Raw genomic sequence first — 19,617 nt, 5'->3', positions numbered from 1 at the left:
CTGGGTAGTTTGGAGGTGGAGGAGGGGCGCAGTAAGGGTAGGATGGGCCAAGAGGTAAGAGCCCTGCCATGGTAACGTCCCCAGCAAATGAGGAATTAGGAGGGAATATTAAGAGTCCGTGCTGTGATGGGACCTGAATTAAAAAGCCATCAGAGTCACTGACAGGAGATATGGCACTCAAGGTTTAATTAAAGCATCACTTAACAGCATGCCTGGTGGCATATTAAGGCCTCTCAGCTGCAGCCTTGGAGACCCAGTATGCCCCTGGAAACTGGTCCCCAGAGCTGTGGCCCCATACAGTAATTTGCCTAGGTCTTCCCAGTATGGGCCTTCCCTCTTATTTAAGAGCCAGGTAATTAGCTTGCAGCCACTAGAAGTATAGCTCTGTAAACTTTTGTCTGACACATCATTAGCCCATGAAGAGCCAGCCTCTGGTTTGATCTCACTTCTTTTGACCCTTAACCTCTTGCTTTTATTTATGAGCCTGGACAAAGTCTACTTAGGGGGTGGGAGGGCATGCCTTATGGAACTTTTAAACTGAGTGTTGAAGGTAGGGTCCAAAGAGAGTAGACTGCACGGCCTTCTTCACCACTGGCTGATTCTTTTCAAACTGAGCCATAGCCTTTCCTGCTTCCAAATTCTCGCTGCAGCGTTAGACTGTCACTTTTAAATACTCTGTCCTTACAAACACCTGCTGTCACCACCTGCCATAATTCCTTGTGGCTCCTCTGTCCATGTTCACGTTGTCACCAGGCATTTGACTCTGTTGAATCCTGACCCTTCCTTGGCACTATGACTTCTGGACACTATGACTTTGGAGGTACACCACCCCCCTACTCTGGATTCCTTACCCTTTCCATGCTCTGTCTCTTGTCCTTGCCAGCCTCGTTCTGATCCTACTTCACCTCTGTCCTCAAGTGCAAACTTTTTACCCGGAAACTCCCCACTTGCCAATGTGCCTCTCTAATCTTTCCTTCAGCCCATTTCTCATTGGTCAGTCTCTTTAGACAAAATAAACCCAGTGCTCAAGGATTCCCTGAGTCTACGGAATTCTTCCTGTCTTCCACAAACTGGGGTGTGGTTTCCATCTTCACTGCATTAAAGAGACAGGGACAGTAGAAAGAATAGCCAGCAGACATAAAAGGGGATATTTGAATTTTAAGACTGCTAGGAATTATTCTCCTCAAGTAATGCAATGAGTTTCCAAACAGTCCTGTTTTCTGAATAGACCTTTGCACTCATCATACTTGACGGTCACAGAGGAAAGGTCAGCAGAGAATATCTGATATTCGTGTCTTCTTATTAAGGCACCAAAGAATTGTACCTGTTCCTGCTTAATCGGGAATGTGACTGGAGGATGAGGAAAGTGGCCCAGTCTAAAACAAACAGACAGAAAATGTCCACTCAAGTAGACCATGTATGTATTCCTCTAGCCCAGGGTCTAGAAACTAACATTTCTTAGGTTCCTCTAGCAAACAAGGAAAATGGATGTCAGAGAATTCTGGAACCAGAGTGCTATTCAACAGTACAGCTGTTGAAGGAATTTAGGTCAGCTGAACTAGCTTTCTCAAAGCTCCTACTATATGCAATACTATAAAAAGTATTAGCAATTCTGAGATTTAAAATTATTTTAAAAACAAGGCAAGGAGGCATGGTCATTAAGGAGCTCACTGGTTAACTTGGGCATGATGACCAAGAAGTTTCCTCTTTGATGCCAGATTCACAGAGCATCATGTTGATAAGAATTCTAACAGGTAGTGTTTGGTAGGGCATCCATTAGTGATGTCTGCCAAGGGTTTAAAAGTTGAGAGTAAAAGAGTACCTTGTATATTTTGGCATTCCTGGTCTGAGTGGAGTTATTTCAGTTTTAACAAACAGTTTTTCTACTCCATGATCCTCCTGTCCTTCAAGCCAACAAGTGCTTTTGAGTACAGGATTGCTACATTGGGAAATTTCATGAGTGTGGATTTTATGTGAGCAAGGCACCACTAAATAGAAAGACGAATGTCCCTGTACCATGCATCTTAAGGTATTTACATTAAATAGAACTTGCAGATGACCAAGAGAAGCCAGCTATGAAAATCTGCAGACTCTTAAGTGTCTTCAAGTTCAGTGGATTTTAAATAATAGTGACCACAGCTTTTTAACCAATTTTTACTGAATCAACATCATCTTATTGTTCGAATAGAAATGATCTACAGGCATCAGGTGCCTGACCAATGACCACAGCCCTGGCCTGCATAGATTCTGCAACAACAGTGTGTGTGTGTGTGTGTGTGTGTGTGTGTGTGTGTGTGTGTGTGTGTGGCCAGGACTAGGGTTTAATCCTTGGATTCTGCTTCTCACTTCATGAGCAGGGGCTAGGAGCCATCCCGAACTGCAGCCTCAACCCTGGGAGGGATGGAGACCTGTGTCATTCAACAGCAGTGACCCCTTCTGGCCAATTTAAGGAGAAGCATTGAGGGGCCCTGAAAGGAGCCACTTCCAGTCCTCCTCAGAGGTTGGTGGTCCTTGCACGGGGAATTAGTGAGAAGGTGTGAAACGGGAAAAAAAATACCTCAAAGCTCCTAGCTCAGGAGCAGAGGTTAGCCTCGTGGGAAACAAGGGTATGTGGGCTACTCTCAGATGCATTCCCGCGCCCCTAAGGGGGTCACAAAGGATGGAGATGGGAAGGAAATTCATTCTCACTACTGAACTGGGATTTTCAGGACATGGGGTGGGGACTTGCATTTCATATCCCCTGGCTAGCAGCAGCCTGGCCTATACAATATATCTCTACTTACTATGTGTGAAGGTAACAAATAGAGACAGTCAGAGCACAACATCCCCGTCCTTTTGTAAAGGTGTGAAAGGAACCAAATAGAAATGTTCAAGTAACTCTATGAGTGGCCTCAAGTATCGATGTGCACATAAAGTTCTTAGTCGTCTTATAGCTAGCCCCCATCAATCAACTAAGTCATCTGTGTGCACATGCACACAGAGAAAATTATGTTTCTAATTAAAATAGTTTTTTAAATAACCAATAAAGCCAGTATAGCATCTCTCATAAACGTAGAACATTTACAGATGCCTATGCCTGGGCATCTTTTCCAGCAATTGCTAGTATGGGGGTGTGGCAGAGCTGTCTTCCACATATTACCAAGCCTCCACCAGAGCCCCACTAGAGTGATGCAAACCACTACATGCCTATTGTTTTTCTTGCATGAATGTTGTTTTCTAATACAGAGAACACATCTGCAGTGCTGGGGACTTTCCTTCTCAAGTCACACTTAATTTGACTTCTTCCGACATTTCTCCTCTGCCTTTCAAACCACCTTTCAGTTCACCCTCTTTCAGCTTCAGCTTCTCTCGATGGCCTTGGAGTCACAATACTAACACAGACCCACGTGGTTGGTCCGATGGCCTGCTCATGCTAGCTGACATTCAGTGCATGTTCCCCAAAGCCTCCCGAGTGTATTCAGTAACTGGAATGCTGTGCACAGCCAATCTTCCCTTCCCTACTCTTTCTACCTCCTTCTGTTCTTCACCGTAAGTAAAGCCTTCTAATTGCCTGTACCTAAATGACACTCGTTATCCTCAAACTCCAGTGAGTGAGATGGTGGCCTCTCTGCTAACTGAATAATGTTCACAAGTCTGTGTGGTGTCTACATTCCATCTAAAATCACCTGGTCCCTCTTTCCTATCAAAAAGACAGTGTCTATTTTGCATCTCATCTTAAGAGTCCTCATGAGTATCCTTACACGGCAGTGTCATGTCTGGCTCTTCGTTGCCTAGTAAACACTTTCTTGGAAGCATCAGTTTACTATCTGGCTAGTACTCTTACTAGTACCCTTACTAGTATCCTTACCTTTATTGCTGAGGTAGCCAAACTCACATTTTATACATTTTCTCCATCTGGACCATTTCTCCTTAAAACCCAATTTTACCAGTTCACAAGAACGACTAGTCAGAAAACATAGTGTGGGGGCCTGTTTATCATCTCATCCAAATAAAGAAGGGGGCAGGGAAGGATTAATTGAAACAAAGTTTTTCATCCCCAAATAGACCAGGTAGGAATTAATACAGGGTTTATTCAATGGACACCTTCATAGTTCTAGTTATTATTTAATTGGTATTCATGGTGCTCTCTTCTCCAGACAGTAGGAAAAGCTCCCGGGGGGGGGGGGGGGGGGGGAAACAGTGGTCAAAGATTTTACTGAATTAGTTCCCTGTGAAGAGCTGCACACTTACCACTCCTATGTAGCTGGCCTAGCAAGTCGGGTTTTTTGTTTCGTTTTGTTTTGTTTTTGTTTTGTTTTTTCCCTGCTTCCTAAAGGCTGAGAGCAATTCACTCTCTTCAGGCCCTGAACCTTTAAGTAAATACTGCTTAGATTCTACTCGGAAGAAACTACCTGACAGATTAGCCTGTCCCACACCTGGGTCATCCCTCTAGAATCCTCCCTTTGAACAGAGAAGCTGGAGTTCTGTCTTGTGTGTAGCCCTAACCCTGACTCTGGGCCTGGGCTTTTCCAGCTGTGGCTTCTACCGGAGCTCCCAGCTACAGTAGGTGGCTTTCTTGTTTGCATGGAAGGACAATTTATACTTAAAAGAGTGATTACTTGGATTCTTCTTGCATGCCCCCATCCCTGATGACTACCAGCTCCACTGAAGTAATTATAATTAGCTTGCTCTTCATCTTTCTTTTATGGTACCAGCTGGATGGACTGGTTCTCTTTACTGCCCAGATTGGTAGCAGGGTTGCCTGTGTGGAGATAGGTGACAGGCACCATGAAATAACAGATGGTAAATTCAGGGCTTGTTGGCAATCAGCAGGTTTTTGCTAATGACTTAATTAGCTATGCAAATTGTCAAATCAGTGTGAACATTGTTTTTATCGAAAACTTTACCTAAATTAATTACCATAATTAAGTAGCAGAATGTCAAGGATATTGGCTGCATAAAAGGACCTGGCAGAGTAGAGAAGAGAGGAATTCTGTCTTCAATTAAAGTGTATATCATTTTGGGGACAGAGTAAACATTTGGAATGAGTTGTGTGGGTATTGCAGAATGGTACCTTACCTACCAGTGTGTAAGGTTTCTGCAAGTTGACAGGGCCACTCACAAACCCTCATTGGAGGTGACAATTTTTTGGAAATATTTTCCAAAAAGGTTCCATAGCCCTCTCAAAAGTGCCCCGGGTCAGCAAGTTCAAAGCGTGGATTTTTTTAATTTTGAAAAATCCATTTTTTTATTTCTGCAGATTGCTAGCATTGCTCGCTCTCCGGTGTCAGGCTGCGCACTAAGGACATAAACTCGCGTGGTTGTTACACATCAGGAGGCGATGTTTATTTCCTGTAGAAATCCAATATGCGTCTCGGCCCCCCCGACATTGAGACTTGACCCTGTTGTGCAGCGCACAGAGTGTGTCTGTCCTAGGTCCCCCAAGCTCCTCCCACTGTTGTTTTAAGCTGAGCTTGTCTCCCCTAAGGTTTCCCTGTAATAATGTCAGCTGCTGTTCACAGGATGTGATGGTGGTAGGAGAGCCAACTCTGATGGGAGGTGAGTTTGGGGACGAGGACGAAAGGCTAATCACTAGATTAGAAAACACGCAGTATGATGCGGCCAACGGCATGGACGACGAAGAAGACTTCAACAATTCACCTGCCCTGGGGAACAACAGCCCGTGGAACAGTAAACCTCCCGCCACGCAAGAGACCAAATCAGAAAACCCCCCACCCCAGGCTTCCCAGTAAGATGGGCCACTGGCACCTGATTTTGCTGTCCATAGTCCCATGGGGTAGAATTCCAGTCCCAAATCTCTACTATCAGAAGAGAAAAGAGATGAAATTTAAAACACACAAGCAAAACGTTTCCATGCAAACATCTATTTCTAAACATAATGACCTGATTTTCTTTCTTGCATTTTTTTCCCCTTTTTAATTGAGAGGATCGTTCAAATGAGCCTCCATGGCCTCTCCTTGGAGGCCTTCACAAGAAGTATAGACATTGTCCTTGATGGTAATTAGAAGCAGCAGAGGCTCACGCACCTCCTGGCACGGTCTTACCTCCCCCATGTGTTGAACTTCCTGTCCATGCACCCTACGAAGGCCATGCTGTCCAAACGTGCTCAGGATCTCAGTAACATGCCGACCCCAACTACAGATGACTTTTTAATATTGTAAAATATTTTCTGCTTTTTGACTTGCAGTTGAGAGTTTCTTGTTTCAGTAAAAAAAGAAAAAAAAAATATCCATTTTGGGAAAGTAATTTAAATGTAACTCCCCCGCCCTTTCCACTTTCCATTGGTTTCCATGTGGCAAGATCCCTAAGAAAACACAGCTAGGTGACTTTCTGGCAAGCTGAAGCTAACTGGTTCTTGAATCTGAGTTGTTTCAATTTAGGCCAAGCACTGAAACAAGGAATCATCAAAGATATATGGGTAGATTTTATTATGTACACAAAGACAAACGGACCCTGAGAAATGTATGCATTTGTAAACTTGCCATGGGTCCGAATATTTTCAAGCCATGTAATCCATTAATTTTGTGGGAAGCTTAATAAATCTGAAACTTTTTATTTCTTCTTATTTTAATTGTATCTTAGTTGACTGAGTTTTGGTGGGGTTTTTTTATGCTATATTTCCTGTGTAATATTTTGTAAATCCTTCACCTGTTTCTTTTATGGCAACTTTTCTTTTGGGGCAAGTTCAGTGTATTTATGTGAAACTTTATAAGAGAACTAATTTTTCCATTTGCATATTAATATGTTCCTCTATACATGTAAAGACACAGTGGCTCCGTGTGTCATAAAACAGCTGTATTTTATGTATGCTTTACTGGTAAGTGTGCCAATAATAAACTGTGTTAATGACCAAAGTAAGTGAATCTGGCTGTTGGTGTGAGTACCTGTGAATCCATCTGCTCACAATGATAAGAAGTGTCAAGATTGGATTTAATATCCAGACTCTAAATGGACTGATAATACCCATGTGAAACAGGCTCACCGCCCACCAACTTCTCTGAGATAGAATACACTCACAGGTAACCAGTCACATAAAAAGAGGCAGGAGAGCTGGCCCTCCCCCTTACTAGCTATGGCAATGGGAAGCTAGCTGGGACAGTGTTAGAGAGCAGGCAGGCTGACCAACTCAGCTACCAGCCAGGCCCAGATCCAGAACTTTGAGTTGGCCTACCCCAACATCTACCCCATCTGTAAACAGACTAATGAATTATTGCAGTGAACATTTGCAAGTAAAGTTGGTTGGACAAAAAGGTATACTGTGTGACACATTGTAACAAAGAAACAACAGCTGCCATAATGTGATGGGTTTTGTTTTGTTTTAATTTAATTTTAATTCTAATTTTCTTTGGGTAGGGAGGTTACAATGGCAGAGGGCAGGTACAAAGAGATGGAGAGATGTGTAAGATGGGGGTGCATGGTGTGAAATTCATAAAGAATTAATAAAATGTTTTTTTTAAAGATGGGTTTTCAAGATTCTTTTGACAATCAACAATTTCCTAGCTGTAATAATGTGTATATTACTTAATAAAGATGACAGTGAAAAAATGGATTGGTTACCTTTAAAATGATAGCCTAAGACTCATGCCAACCCATCTTCCTAGGCTCAGGAATACTACCTAGGGCAGGCAGGGTATTGACTACTTATGCCTCTGTCAGATCCTGAAAAGCACACTCCTGCCTCTGGTCTACATCCTGTGTCAAGGGAAACACTGGGCCAAAGTGAAGATGGGTATGTTTATCTAGTCTGTGTTGCTATAACAAAATGCCACAACCTGGATTATTTATAAAGAGAAGACATTTTCTTATCAACACTGAGGGTTGGAAGTATGACACTAAAGTGTCATTGTCTGGCAAGAGTATTCCTGTGTCACCCCAAGGCAGGTGGTGAAAGGGTAAGAGTCACTATAGGAAGAGGAAGAAGGAGATGGAACTCCCTTTATGAGACTCCCACTCCCAGGATGGCTAACCCACTCCTGTGATAATGTAACATACATAATTCATAGAAGCAGAACTCTAATAATATTGTTGCTTTTTATTTTTTTTATTTTTTACTTATTCACTTTATATCCCTCTCACTGCCCCTCCCTGTCACCCCCTCCCACAGTCCTTCCCTTATCTCCTCTACCCTTTTCCTCTAGGCAGGTACCCACCCAAGGTATCCCACCACCCTAGCACTTCAAATCTCTATGAGGCTAGGCATGTCCTCTCTCACTGAGGCCAGACAAGGTAGCCCAGCTAGAAGAACATGTCCCACAGGCAGGCAACAGCTTTTGGGGTAGCCCCTACTCCAGTTGCTTGTAACTCACATGAAGACCAAGCTTCACATCTGTTACATATATGTGGGGAGGCCTAGGTCCTATGTACATACTTTGGTTAGTGATTCAAACTAACCAAAGAGAGCTCCAAGGGTCCAGGTTAGTTGATTCTGTTCATCTTCCTGTGGCATTCCTATCCCCCCCCTGGACCCCCAGTTCTTCTTCCTATTCTCCCATAAGAGTCCCCAAGCTCCACCCACTGTTTGGCTGTGAGTATCTGCATCTGTCTGAGTCAGCTGCTGGATGGGGCCTCTCAGAGGACAGCCATGCTAGGCTCCTGTCTGCAAGCATAAGAGAGTATCATTAATAGTAGTAGGGATTGGTGCTTGTGCATGGGATGTGTCTCAAGTTGGACCAGCTATTGGTTGGCCATTTCCTCAGTCTCTGCTCCATCTCCCATGCCTGCATTTCTTGTAGACAGGGTAAATTTTGGGTTGAAAGTTTTATGGGTGGGTTGATGTTCCTATCACTCCACTGGGGTTCCTGCTTGGCTACAGGAGGTGGCCTTCTCAGGTTCTGTATCCCCAGTGTTGTGAGTCGCAGCTGAGATCACCTCCATTGATTCTTGGGCACCTACCTTATCCCAGGTCTTTGTCTCATCCTGGAGATGCCCCCCACCCCTATCAGCTTCAGGTTTCCATTCATTTTCATATGGCCATCTCTCCTGTCTCTCCCCTCACCAGATCCTGAAGCCCCAATTCTCCTCTCCATCCTCTCTCCCTCCCAGATCCCTCCCTCCATCTGCCTCTTTTGACTATTTTATTCCCCCTTCTAAGTTTCCACTTACTTTTAACATCATATTTTTTTTTATTCTTTGAGGATGTCATTCAATGTATTTGATCCTTGGGAAGAGTTTACCCCCAATTGCTCCCAGGTCCACTCCCTTAACTTGCCACCCCCTCCCAATTCAATGTCCTCCTTTTTTGTTTTAATAACCCAGTAAAATCTGTTGGTGCTGCCCATATATTCCTGAGTGTGTGTTCATCCACAGAAGTATGTGGCCCCACTAGAGGCCACATTCTTAAAAACCTAACCTTCTCTTCCCTAGAAGCTGTCAACTGTCACTAGCTCCTCAGTTATGGGTGAGGGTTCCTGTGTGCCTCCCTGCTTCCTGTTAGAATGCTGACTGGCTCGATCTTGTGCAGGCAACCATAGCTGCCATGAGTTCATGAGTGTAGCTATCCTTATCAAGTCTTAAAGGCCCCACCTCTCGACACTGCTTCACTAGTGACTAAGCTTCTAATATGTGGAGTTGTGGAGATACGTTGAAACCACAGTACAGGACACCTTGCTGCTGAAGCAGTAGACTGGGACAGAGCATGAAGCCTCCAGCCTCTCTCTGTTAGCTCCCTGCTGTGGTTCTAATGCCTTCTACAGTTACTCTTCAGATCTGTGGGTGAGAAGTAGGATAGGCACAGGCTCAAAAGGCAAAAGAAACCTATCCACTGTGGTTTTGCCATAGATACATCACACTTGCTCTACTGAACTCTATGCTAAGGACAGCCTGGGAACTCAGGGACTGATCCATACTTATCATCAAATGGAGAGGCAACGAATCACCGAGAGAACTCACAGATCCTACTGGCACAGCTCCTTACTCACTCCATACAGTATGCATAAATATTAATGGCCCCATGTCTCTCAGATACTTTTTAAAATCTTCATATGTTGAGTTTAGAAAATTCACTTGAGTACTATTTATGTTTAAGGAAATTCCTCACATTTTTCCACTTTATGCCAATAAGGAGGACGGAGCTATTATCATTTGTTGAGCATTTTCAATACCCTTACCCAATACCTAGACAATTTAAGTTTCTTAGCACATTCTGGAATTCAAGAGAAATCTAAAAGAGAATACTTAACATAGGGTTCTAAAAAGGTGAGTTTGGGGCTGAAATTTGGAGGCATGGGGTTTGCAGTGGAAGGGGATGGGGTTGTATGGAGACCAACCACCAAGGGAATGGGAAATGCATATTGACCAAGGAAGTACAACCAAGGAAAGCTGCGAACCTCTGGGCTATGTCACAGGCCCTTCCTTGAGAGGAGAATATGGAAGAATAATCCTCATTACAGAGTGACTCCTCATATGCCAGAAGCCAACTTTTGTATACCTCTATCAATCTGTCATTGGCTGGGGCCCATGCCCACGGGAAGTGAGGGTGCCAGGACCTTCCAGGCAAGATGGTTTCCACCCCACCTGTTGAAGGCAAATCTGAGGGGAAAGGGGCCAACTATATAGCAGAATCAGAGCATCGTGGGTTTTATGGAGGCTATCCAGGCAGACACATAGTCTTGGATGAACTGGCCATGTTGGTATGCACCGTAGGTAACAAGTAATATGTTCTTAAACCATAAATCGTGGATGTTTTTCTAGAGTACTACATTGTTTGGCTATAACATTAGCTGTAAGTACATCAGCAGAAGAGCCAAAATCAAACACACAAAAACATCTAGACAGGGCTTGTTTTTTTTTATTATTATTATTGATTATTTTATGTATTTACATTTCAAATGTTTATCCCCTTCCCTGGTTTCCCCTCTGAAACCCCCCCCATTCCATCCCTCTCTCCCTGCTTCTATGGGGGTGCTCCCACTCGCACCTCACTGCCCTGTCATTCTCCTACACTGGGAGATCAAGCCTTCACAGGGCCGAGAGACTCTCCTCCTATTGATGTCAGACAAGTCCATCCTCTACTACATATGCGGCTCAAGCCGTGGATCCCTCCATATCTCTTTGGCTGATAGTTTAGTCCCTTGGAGCTCTGGGAGGTCTGGTTGGTTGATACTGTTGTTCTTCCTATGGTGTTACAAACCCCTTCAGCTCCTTCAGTCCTTTCTCTGACTTCTCTATTGGGTTCCCTGTGCTCAGTCCAATGGTTAGCTGTGAGCAACCGCCTCTGTATTTATTAGTCTCTGGTGAGCTGCTGAAAGACCTCTTCCTCTCTTTGCCTCACCATTTTAGGTTTTGATTCATTGGTTCTTGAAAGTCACTTATGTGTGTACTCTTTGCAGATATTTTAACTCTTTATCTAGTTGTGTATGGTTGCATAGCAAGTCTATCCACAACGTAGTGAATCAAAAGAATAATTTATTCTTACACTTTTCCCCTTGGAGAAGAGGACTCTGCTGAGAAGTTTACACTTAGAGTGTCAGGTGCCTACTGTAGCCAGAATTATCAATGGCTTCTCTAGAATGGGCATCCACAATGGATTATTCACAGTGGTGGGACCAGGTAGGAGCTCAGCCAGAGTGTAGACTTTTTATATATCTCCACAGGACAGGACTGACCTGGAGTATACAGAAAGAGACAATCAATTTCAGTTTCCAGTGGATCTGAGAGAATAGGCAGAGATTTTAGGGTTCTTTGGTTGACTTGGTTGACCTGGCTAAGCCAAAAGAATTTAGATTTCCAATAAAAGTTACAGGTCTTAAACCAGGCGGTGGGTCTCATATCAGAGAAGCCATTAGTTGATATATTCCATCCTCATCCACAAAACCCTCCTTGGAGTATTTTAACATTCACTTTAACTAAGTCTTGGGACTGCTCACTCACTCTCCCATTTCAAGACTGTTTCTCCAATCAACAGAACTCGCAGAAACACACAGAGACACACAGACAAGTAGAAATAAAGGCAGCAAGCTGTGGCTACCACCCACAGTGATGCCAGGGAATCTGGTGGCATCTCACATCCTAGATACTGCAATTAGAAACACAGCCTTCTCTAAGTGTCCAGTGCAGAAGGGACCACAAACAGACTTAGCTATTGAGGCAACAAATCCAGGAAACTTTCTATAGTTTTCCATTTACCTTTATGATGGGGGTGTCAGAAGCCTCTAGGTTGACAGAGAGAGGAGGAGAAGTTCCTTGGATGCTGGAATGCTTCAGACTGTGTCCCTTTACAAACTGTTCTCCCTTGATATTGGTGCAGGAGATCTGAATCTCCAAGTGACCCAGTGTCTCAGCTTCTGGAAATCTCATGAGGGACTCCAGAATGTTATGGGGTAACTCCACCATAGAATATATGCAGACACTCTTAAAGACAATAGAAAGTCTGTATTGCTGGCTGGCAACTGTGTGGGGAACTTGGCTAAATTATACAGCCTCGAGCCACCTCACCATCCTTTGTCTTTTACACACACACACACACACACACACACACACACACACACCATCCTGGTTGACAAACTTCAGTTAGAACAGTTAGAGACAAGCTAAACTATAGAAGAAAAAAAAAAAAAAAAAAAACAAGGTTAGTATTTTTGAGACCTTCCTGGATCCTAGAATTATGGACCAGGTCTTTGATGGATTAGGTTTTTGTTCCCATTATGGGAAGTGTTTGGGTTTATGTGCTAGGTTCTAAGTCAGTCACCCCCTCAGCAGGTATCAGGGCCTGTTGCAATTCAACCTCCCTGATTTACCAATACTTTAATGGATAACCTTCCAGCCTTTCTTCTTGGCTCAAATGAGTTACAGTACTGGCCAGATATAAAATTAACAGTCACACACCGTGTGCTTTGTATTACATAATACTATGAGTCAGCTCATTAAGAATTCTTTGAATACACAGTTTCAATTTTTATGTAATTCTCTTATGGAATACATTGTAGTTTATTAACCCATTATTTGTAATTTGTCAACTACCCTCTAAATATCCTATTAGAATAATTATACAATCACTAATAAGTTTGTAAATAATTGCTAAGAGCTTTTCCACCAAACAACTTAAAAGATACTCTTGTATCTGGTATCCACATCATAATGTGCTTATAAATTCCTTTCAGATAAAGAACAAGTAACATGCAACAAAACACAGAAAATTAAAGTTATAGGATCTTAGAAGTGCGGGGTCCTTAAACAATGTTCCCAATGATCTTCTGTGCTTTGCATCTCATTCTGTCTTCTCCAAACCAGGAAGAAGGCCAGTGTTTTCTTGACAAAGTTTAGAGAGGTAAAATTACTTTTCCAAGGTCAGGCAGGTAGAAAACATCAATGTCAAGTTTAAACCCATGCAGGGGAAATTCTGATGCTCTGTCAGCTTTTCTAAGTTCTAGGAAAATGCTGGAGTAAAGGCAAGCACACGGTGGGAAAGATTTCATGAGGTGGGTAGAGGAATCATGGACTGATGCTCGTACACACTGGAGGCTCTGCTTGCTTACCTGAACTTACTGTCTGTTCTCACCTGTTCTCGATCAGTAGCATCAAGGTGGTATTTGAGACCCTAAAGGAGTTTGAGTATTGAAGAAAAACTAATACAAGTACATGGTTGGTGTTTAGATGAACATGTTTAACAAACTTGATGCTGAGAAGTTGTAAAATGATAGTGAAATGTTATGAAAATTATAAATCAAGAGAATTGAAGAGACTCTCTCAAAGGTCTCATCCCCCATCCCTATTTGTTGCTGGTTTCTGGTCATTCTAGAATTTCACCTCATTGGATAGGGAAAACCCCTTCCCCTCTCCTCTCCTCTCCTCTCCTCTCCTCTCCTCTCCTCTCCTCTCCTCTCCTCTCCTCTCCTCTCCTCTCCTCTCCTCTCCTCTCCTCTCCTCTCCTCTCCTCTCCTCTCCTCTCCTCTCCTCCCCTCCCCTCCCCTCCCCTCTCCCCTCCCCTCTCCCCTCCCCTCCCCTCTCCCCTCTCCTCCCCTCTCCCCTCTTCCCTCTCCCGTCTCCCCTCTCCCCTCTCCTCTCTCCCCTCTCCCCTCTCCTCTCCTCTCCTCTCCTCTCCCATTCCCTCCCCTCCTCTTCCTTTTTCCTCCCCTCTCCTCCTCTCTCCTCCCCCTTCCCTCCCCTCCCTTTTCCTTCCCCTCTCCCCGTCTCTCCTCCCCCTTCCCTCCCCCTCCTTCCCCCTTTCCATCCCCTCCCCTCTAAGCCCCTTTCCTCCCCTCTCCTCCCCTCTCCTCCCCTCTCCTCCCCTCTCCTCCCCTCTCTTCCCTTCTCCTCCCCTCTCCTCTTCTCCCCCATATCTCCTTCTGGTAACCTCCACAAATCTTCTGAAAATGCCTATTGCTCAATTAAGCATCAAGAGTATTGTGCCTCCCACAGCCCACACACTGTACCCTAAGTTCCTTTCCTTTGAGTATAGACTCAAGCCACTATGATAAAAAAGCCATTCCTTCCCCAGTATTAATTTGTTTTGTTGTTGTTCAAAGTAGTTGTTCACTCTTTGGAGGGTTGCAGATTCTTCTGTTATGTTTCAACAAAAGTATGGGTGCCTTACAAGAAATCTACCACAGTCCAGGAATGAGCATGAAACTGTTTTCATGGAATAAACATCTACAGGTCTAGCTTAGACAGCACTGCCACAAAATGAACACTTTTATTTTATAGTGAAACTTGTGGGAAACCTAGGCTCTGTGGGGGAATCTGCCAAGGCCTTCCTCCCTGCTATCTGTACTAACAGGACCTGGAAACTTGTAAGCTTCTGCTGAGAGCTTCCATGCAGAAGCTTGGGAGAAAAACAAACAAACAAACAAACACAGTCCTCAATACAGCAGCCTCGGTGTAGGAGCGAGCAGGGCACAGGGAGGGGACGTCTTGCACTAAACTCACTAAACTATAAAGCTTTCTAGTGGTAGCTGTTTCCCCATAATAACTAATGGCCCTACATCCCATTTCCCTTAGACCTAGATTAGCACTGATCATTCCCAGTCCTGGGCAGCTCCCTGGTTTCAAGCAGACTCACCCAAATTCATAGCAAAACCAGTTTGTGTGAAACATAAAAGCTCCCTGCATGAAGCATCTCTTTGGATCCCAAGTGTTTTGCATAGATTGATTCTAATCCTCGAACCTGTCTTGGGGGAGGAAGGCACGAATAGCATTGGTGAACTGGTTAGGAAACAAAAGAAAAAAGACAGGTATTCAGAAAGATGCCCAAGGACACCAGGCTGGTGGGTAACAAAGTAGATGCCTGAACATGGCCGTGTGACTCACTACAAGCCTGTATTCTCTCTGTTGCCTTAACAGCTTTGAACTGATACTTCAAATAAGATCCACAGGTAAAAGTTGGTAACAGGGAACAACCAAGCATTAGATTATGGGATCCAGAACAATTCCTGAGGACTTGGAGTTTGGATACCTGCCTCTCACGCCACCACTGGTCCTTCATCACAATGTCCCCAATGGCATTGGGGTGGGGTGGGGGAAGCAAGCCACCAAACACTGTCCAAATGGGAAGGTAGCACAGACATCCAAGGATTCACTCATCTGGACCAATAAATGGAGACTGGGCCAAGACAAGTGAGCAATTAGCAACAGTGGTGGACATTTGTACTTTGAGACAGTCAAGTCTGGGTTTGAGGGTCTTGCATTTTCCCTGAGTATCTAGAGGGATTTTTTTTACAATGTGTCACAATGTCAGTGTGTCAATAAGAGAAATCTCCAAGACGGGTGCTTCTCACTGAACCATGACCATAGCTGGTCACCATGCCCATCAATAGCCAAAAATGTCACACTAATTACCCTTTCAGCCTAGCTAGAAAAAGACAACATTATTGTAAAGCTGTCATATATATATATATATATATATATATATATATATATATATGTGTGTGTGTGTGTGTGTGTGTGTGTGTGTTTGTGTGTGTGTGTGTGTATGTGTGTGTGTGTCTATGATATATATGATATATATATATATATATATATATATATATATATATATATATATCATAGTATTTCTTTTTTTTTAAAGCAGGTCATGGGACTGGCGATAGCTCAGTGGTTAGGAGCTCGTCACTCCTGCAGAAGACCTAAACTCAGTTCCCAGCAACTACATGGCACAGCTCACAACCACCTGTTTCTTAGTTACTTTTCCATTGCTGTGATAAAGCGTCATGCCTACTTTTGGTAGATAGGGTTTGTTTTGCCTTGTAGTTCATCATTAAAAAAAGTCAAGGCAGAAACTCGAGCTGAGCAGGAACCTGGAGGCTGGAGCTAACACAGAAGCTATAGAAGAGTGCTACTTACTGGCTTGATTCCTCATGATTTTCTCAGCTTGCTTTCTTATAACATCCAGGACCATGAGCCCAGGGGTAGCACTATCTACAGTGAGCTGGGCCCTTCATTCATCAATCTAACATATGCACCATAGGCTTACCTACAGGACAGTCTTATAGGGACATTTTCTCAATAAAGGCTCCTGCTTCACAAGTGACTCTAGCTTATGTCAAGTTGGCATAAAACTAGCCAGCACAATCTGTAACTCCAGGTCCAGGGAATCTGACTACCTCTTCAGGCCTCCTCAGACACCTGTCTGTACATATAAATAAAAGTAAACTAAATGGTAAAAACAAACAAACAAACAAAGAAACAGAAGAGAATGAATTATCTTTATTAGTTAAATTGATGTCTCTGGTCCTAATGACATAGGTTTCCTTTCTTCCTTCCTTCTTTCCTTCCTTCCTTCCTTCCTTCCTTCCTTCCTTCCTTCCTTCCTTTCCTTTTTTTTTTGTCTTTCCTTTCAAATACATAATGCAAGAAGGTGGTGCTGCCTGTGAAGTGCCAGGTGACTTGTTTCATATTTCCAAGAGAGAGGATCATGGATATCCGAATGGCTCTGAGAGGAAGAGAGCTCAAACACACACACACACACACACACACACACACACACACACACACCACTACCGCCACCACCACACAAGCAGGCACAAGTCATCATGTTTTTAAATTAATAGAAATATAAACAAAGTATTTAACCACTTAACACTTCAAAATGTTCAACTAAGTAACTATCACAAAAGTGAAAATCAGAATTATTGTAAACACGGGTTGAAAAAAGTCCTTGTTCATAAAACTGATACATTCTTTTCCCGTTCTATTTTTTTTCTGTGCATTGGTGTCTTAATCGGACAGCCTTATGGATTTCCAATTATTTTTAATAGTTTCTTCTTCCACTCCCCTGCGCTATTTTTAAAAAGTATGTAATCAGCTCTTCCATAAACACTGATAGTTCTTTTTCTTTCTGTGGATACGCCTTTGTTTTCATTTCTTTGTTCAATGCCCTGGCCAACGTTTAAGCAGTGGCGAGTGCTGGCCACAACAGCGCACACTGCAAATCGCTCCTGGCTTCAATGACATCTCTCCCACCGTCTCTTCCTTTCGTGTGATGTCAATTCTGTAACATGCTAAGTTTTCTAATGTTTTAAATGTAATTACTAGTGGAAATTAAATCTCAACAAATGCCACTTAGTCCACTAAACAGATAATAAAATGTACCTCTTCCTTTTCTACTGTTAACAAGAATGATTCTGTTGACTCACCTTCTAATGTTGTCTGGTTGTGTCTACTTGGTCATCATTATTTAGTTAACATTTTTAACACTGACAGCGAATCTTAATTTTTAAAAGTACAAAATCTACACGAACAGACCAATACTATTTACTAAGATATAAGAGAAATGAGGAAGCAGGATCTTTCACACATGCACAGAGAAACCAGACCTATGGTTAAGTCCAGCCTCTTTATGCAGTTCTGATTTTTGTGGAAACCACATAATTTCTCATTGACCTCCTATATACATGAATATTATAATTCTTATCCCACACGTTTATGTTAAATTAAATTAATGGACCTGCAAGATAACTCAGCAGGTAATGATATTCGCTGTCTAGTCAGACAACCTGAGTTCAACCTCCAGGTCCCACACAGTGGAAGTTAGGGGTTAGGGGTCAGATCCCCAGAAGGTAAACAGACATGAACAAGTGAGTCTAGGTAGATTAACATTAATCTTTTTGTGTAAACGATTAAAACAGCCCTCTTTCTGTTTCCTCTTCCTCTCCAAGACAAAGATTTGGTTGGCTTTTCCCAGCCAGAAGGAACTAGCTGTTCAGTGGGGTTTTAGAAAAGCGTACCTACTAACAATCAATCAGCTTTCCTGTCTTTTTCCAGATTTTCTAATACCCTGTAAGACCTCCCAATTCCAAGGGAGAAAAGGAACCCAACACACCTCCAAACACACTGCTATTAAATATCTTTCCCCACCCTGCCCTCCCCCCCCCCCACCTTGCTTTCCCTCACCCCAACCCCTGCTTTTCCCGCCCTGGGGAGTCCTGTCTGTGTGTGCTTGCACGTGGCTATCACTGTCAGTAAAATCTGACACAGTGCTAAGACCTCACTGTTCCTGCCTTTATATCAAGGGAGAAAAATAATTTGTTCAGACAATCCCGGAGACCATCGCTTTGACTGTATCACAAGGACTGAGCAAACTTCTTCAGTGATCTTCTGATCACCACATTTCACACACACACACACACACACACACACACACACTAAAATGCAAGAAAAATTAAATTAGATATTTCCTGTAGATCTTTAGAAAAGCAAACATTCCATGAACACCAACTACTATATATTAGGTATCTACAGAGATGTGTATTTATCTCAGATTAAAATGTCAGTCAAACTTTCAGAGTAAGCTTTTGCCATGGTAATACAGGGTATGGATGGCATAAACTATTATGGCATGTTAGAATCTACCAGGTGTTACTCACTTCAGCCACAGCTCTGGTTACAGCCAGCCGGGCATGATGGGTCGGGTCATTACTTTCATAGAAATACAGCACTCAGTACCACCACTGAAGCCCAGCAAGGCCCAGTCCCAGATTCATTAAACCGCACCTTCTTAAACTGTGGACCACACCCTCGTGACTGAATGTGGGAGTCATGAAAATCTGAGGAAGAGTAAAGGGCAACCAAAAATTAACTTAAAATCAAAACTGCGATGAGGCTGGTGCTTTCCACCGCACTCCTCCAGGTTGTGCGGAGTCCACCGCAGCCTTGCACATGCGCTTTGCGTTGTGTGCCGTGTGACGTCACTGAGTGCCTCCTGAAGCACCTCAGTTCAAAGCCATGGCTCCAATATGTTATGAACTGCAGTGTTTGTACAACCTTCTGCTCAGGAGAAATGTAATGGTTTAAATACAGAAAACCATGGCTTCTGTAGTCTGCTACCTTCGTTCCTTGCTGCGTAAATATTAAGAAAGGACACCTTTGGGTTGGTCTTCGAATATTTGACTTTTACTCCAGTTGCTATTTGATTTGCTGACTCGAATTTCACAAAGACTCATTCCCAAGCGTTTGTGCTTGGGACTAGAACAATTCCCAACAACGTCTGAATTGGCCCTAAACTTATTGCTTTCATTTTGTCTTATGTATTTAGGCAAAGCAATGCTCTGAACGTTGACAAATATAAAATCAAAATATCGATCAACTCTGAAAGAGACTGAAGATTCTCTGTGTCCTGCAGGCTCATAGATTCAGCCAAACTTGACTTCTTTGTGTAAAAAATAAATAGCACCTACCTCCTTAGTA

The 19,617-nt window shown here is 43.2% G+C and overlaps 1 protein-coding gene across 11 annotated transcripts in view; it reads left to right on the top strand.

Annotated features, from left to right (window-relative positions):
- The window catches only part of Ldb2 (LIM domain binding 2), a 359,253-nt gene that overhangs the window by 320,954 nt on the left and 18,682 nt on the right, over window positions 1-19,617 (top strand). For 4 of the 11 annotated variants that reach the window (XM_034509436.2, XM_034509434.2, XM_034509435.2 and 1 more), the window contains exon 8: window positions 5,502-6,863. The exons of 1 other annotated variant lie outside the window; for it this stretch is intronic. In XM_034509436.2, the coding sequence (XP_034365327.1) occupies window positions 5,502-5,732 (231 nt within the window). In that variant the 3' untranslated portion in view covers window positions 5,733-6,863. Of the gene's footprint in view, window positions 1-2,357; window positions 2,501-5,239; window positions 6,864-19,617 lie in introns of those variants that run through there. 6 more of the 11 variants (XM_076938458.1, XM_076938459.1, XM_076938457.1 and 3 more) reach the window with 3 other exon arrangements.

This window comes from Arvicanthis niloticus, chromosome 7, assembly GCF_011762505.2.
Source record: "Arvicanthis niloticus isolate mArvNil1 chromosome 7, mArvNil1.pat.X, whole genome shotgun sequence".
In the NCBI taxonomy this organism is placed as follows: Eukaryota; Metazoa; Chordata; class Mammalia; order Rodentia; family Muridae; genus Arvicanthis; species Arvicanthis niloticus.
This window is presented reverse-complemented; position numbering and strand designations above follow the sequence as displayed.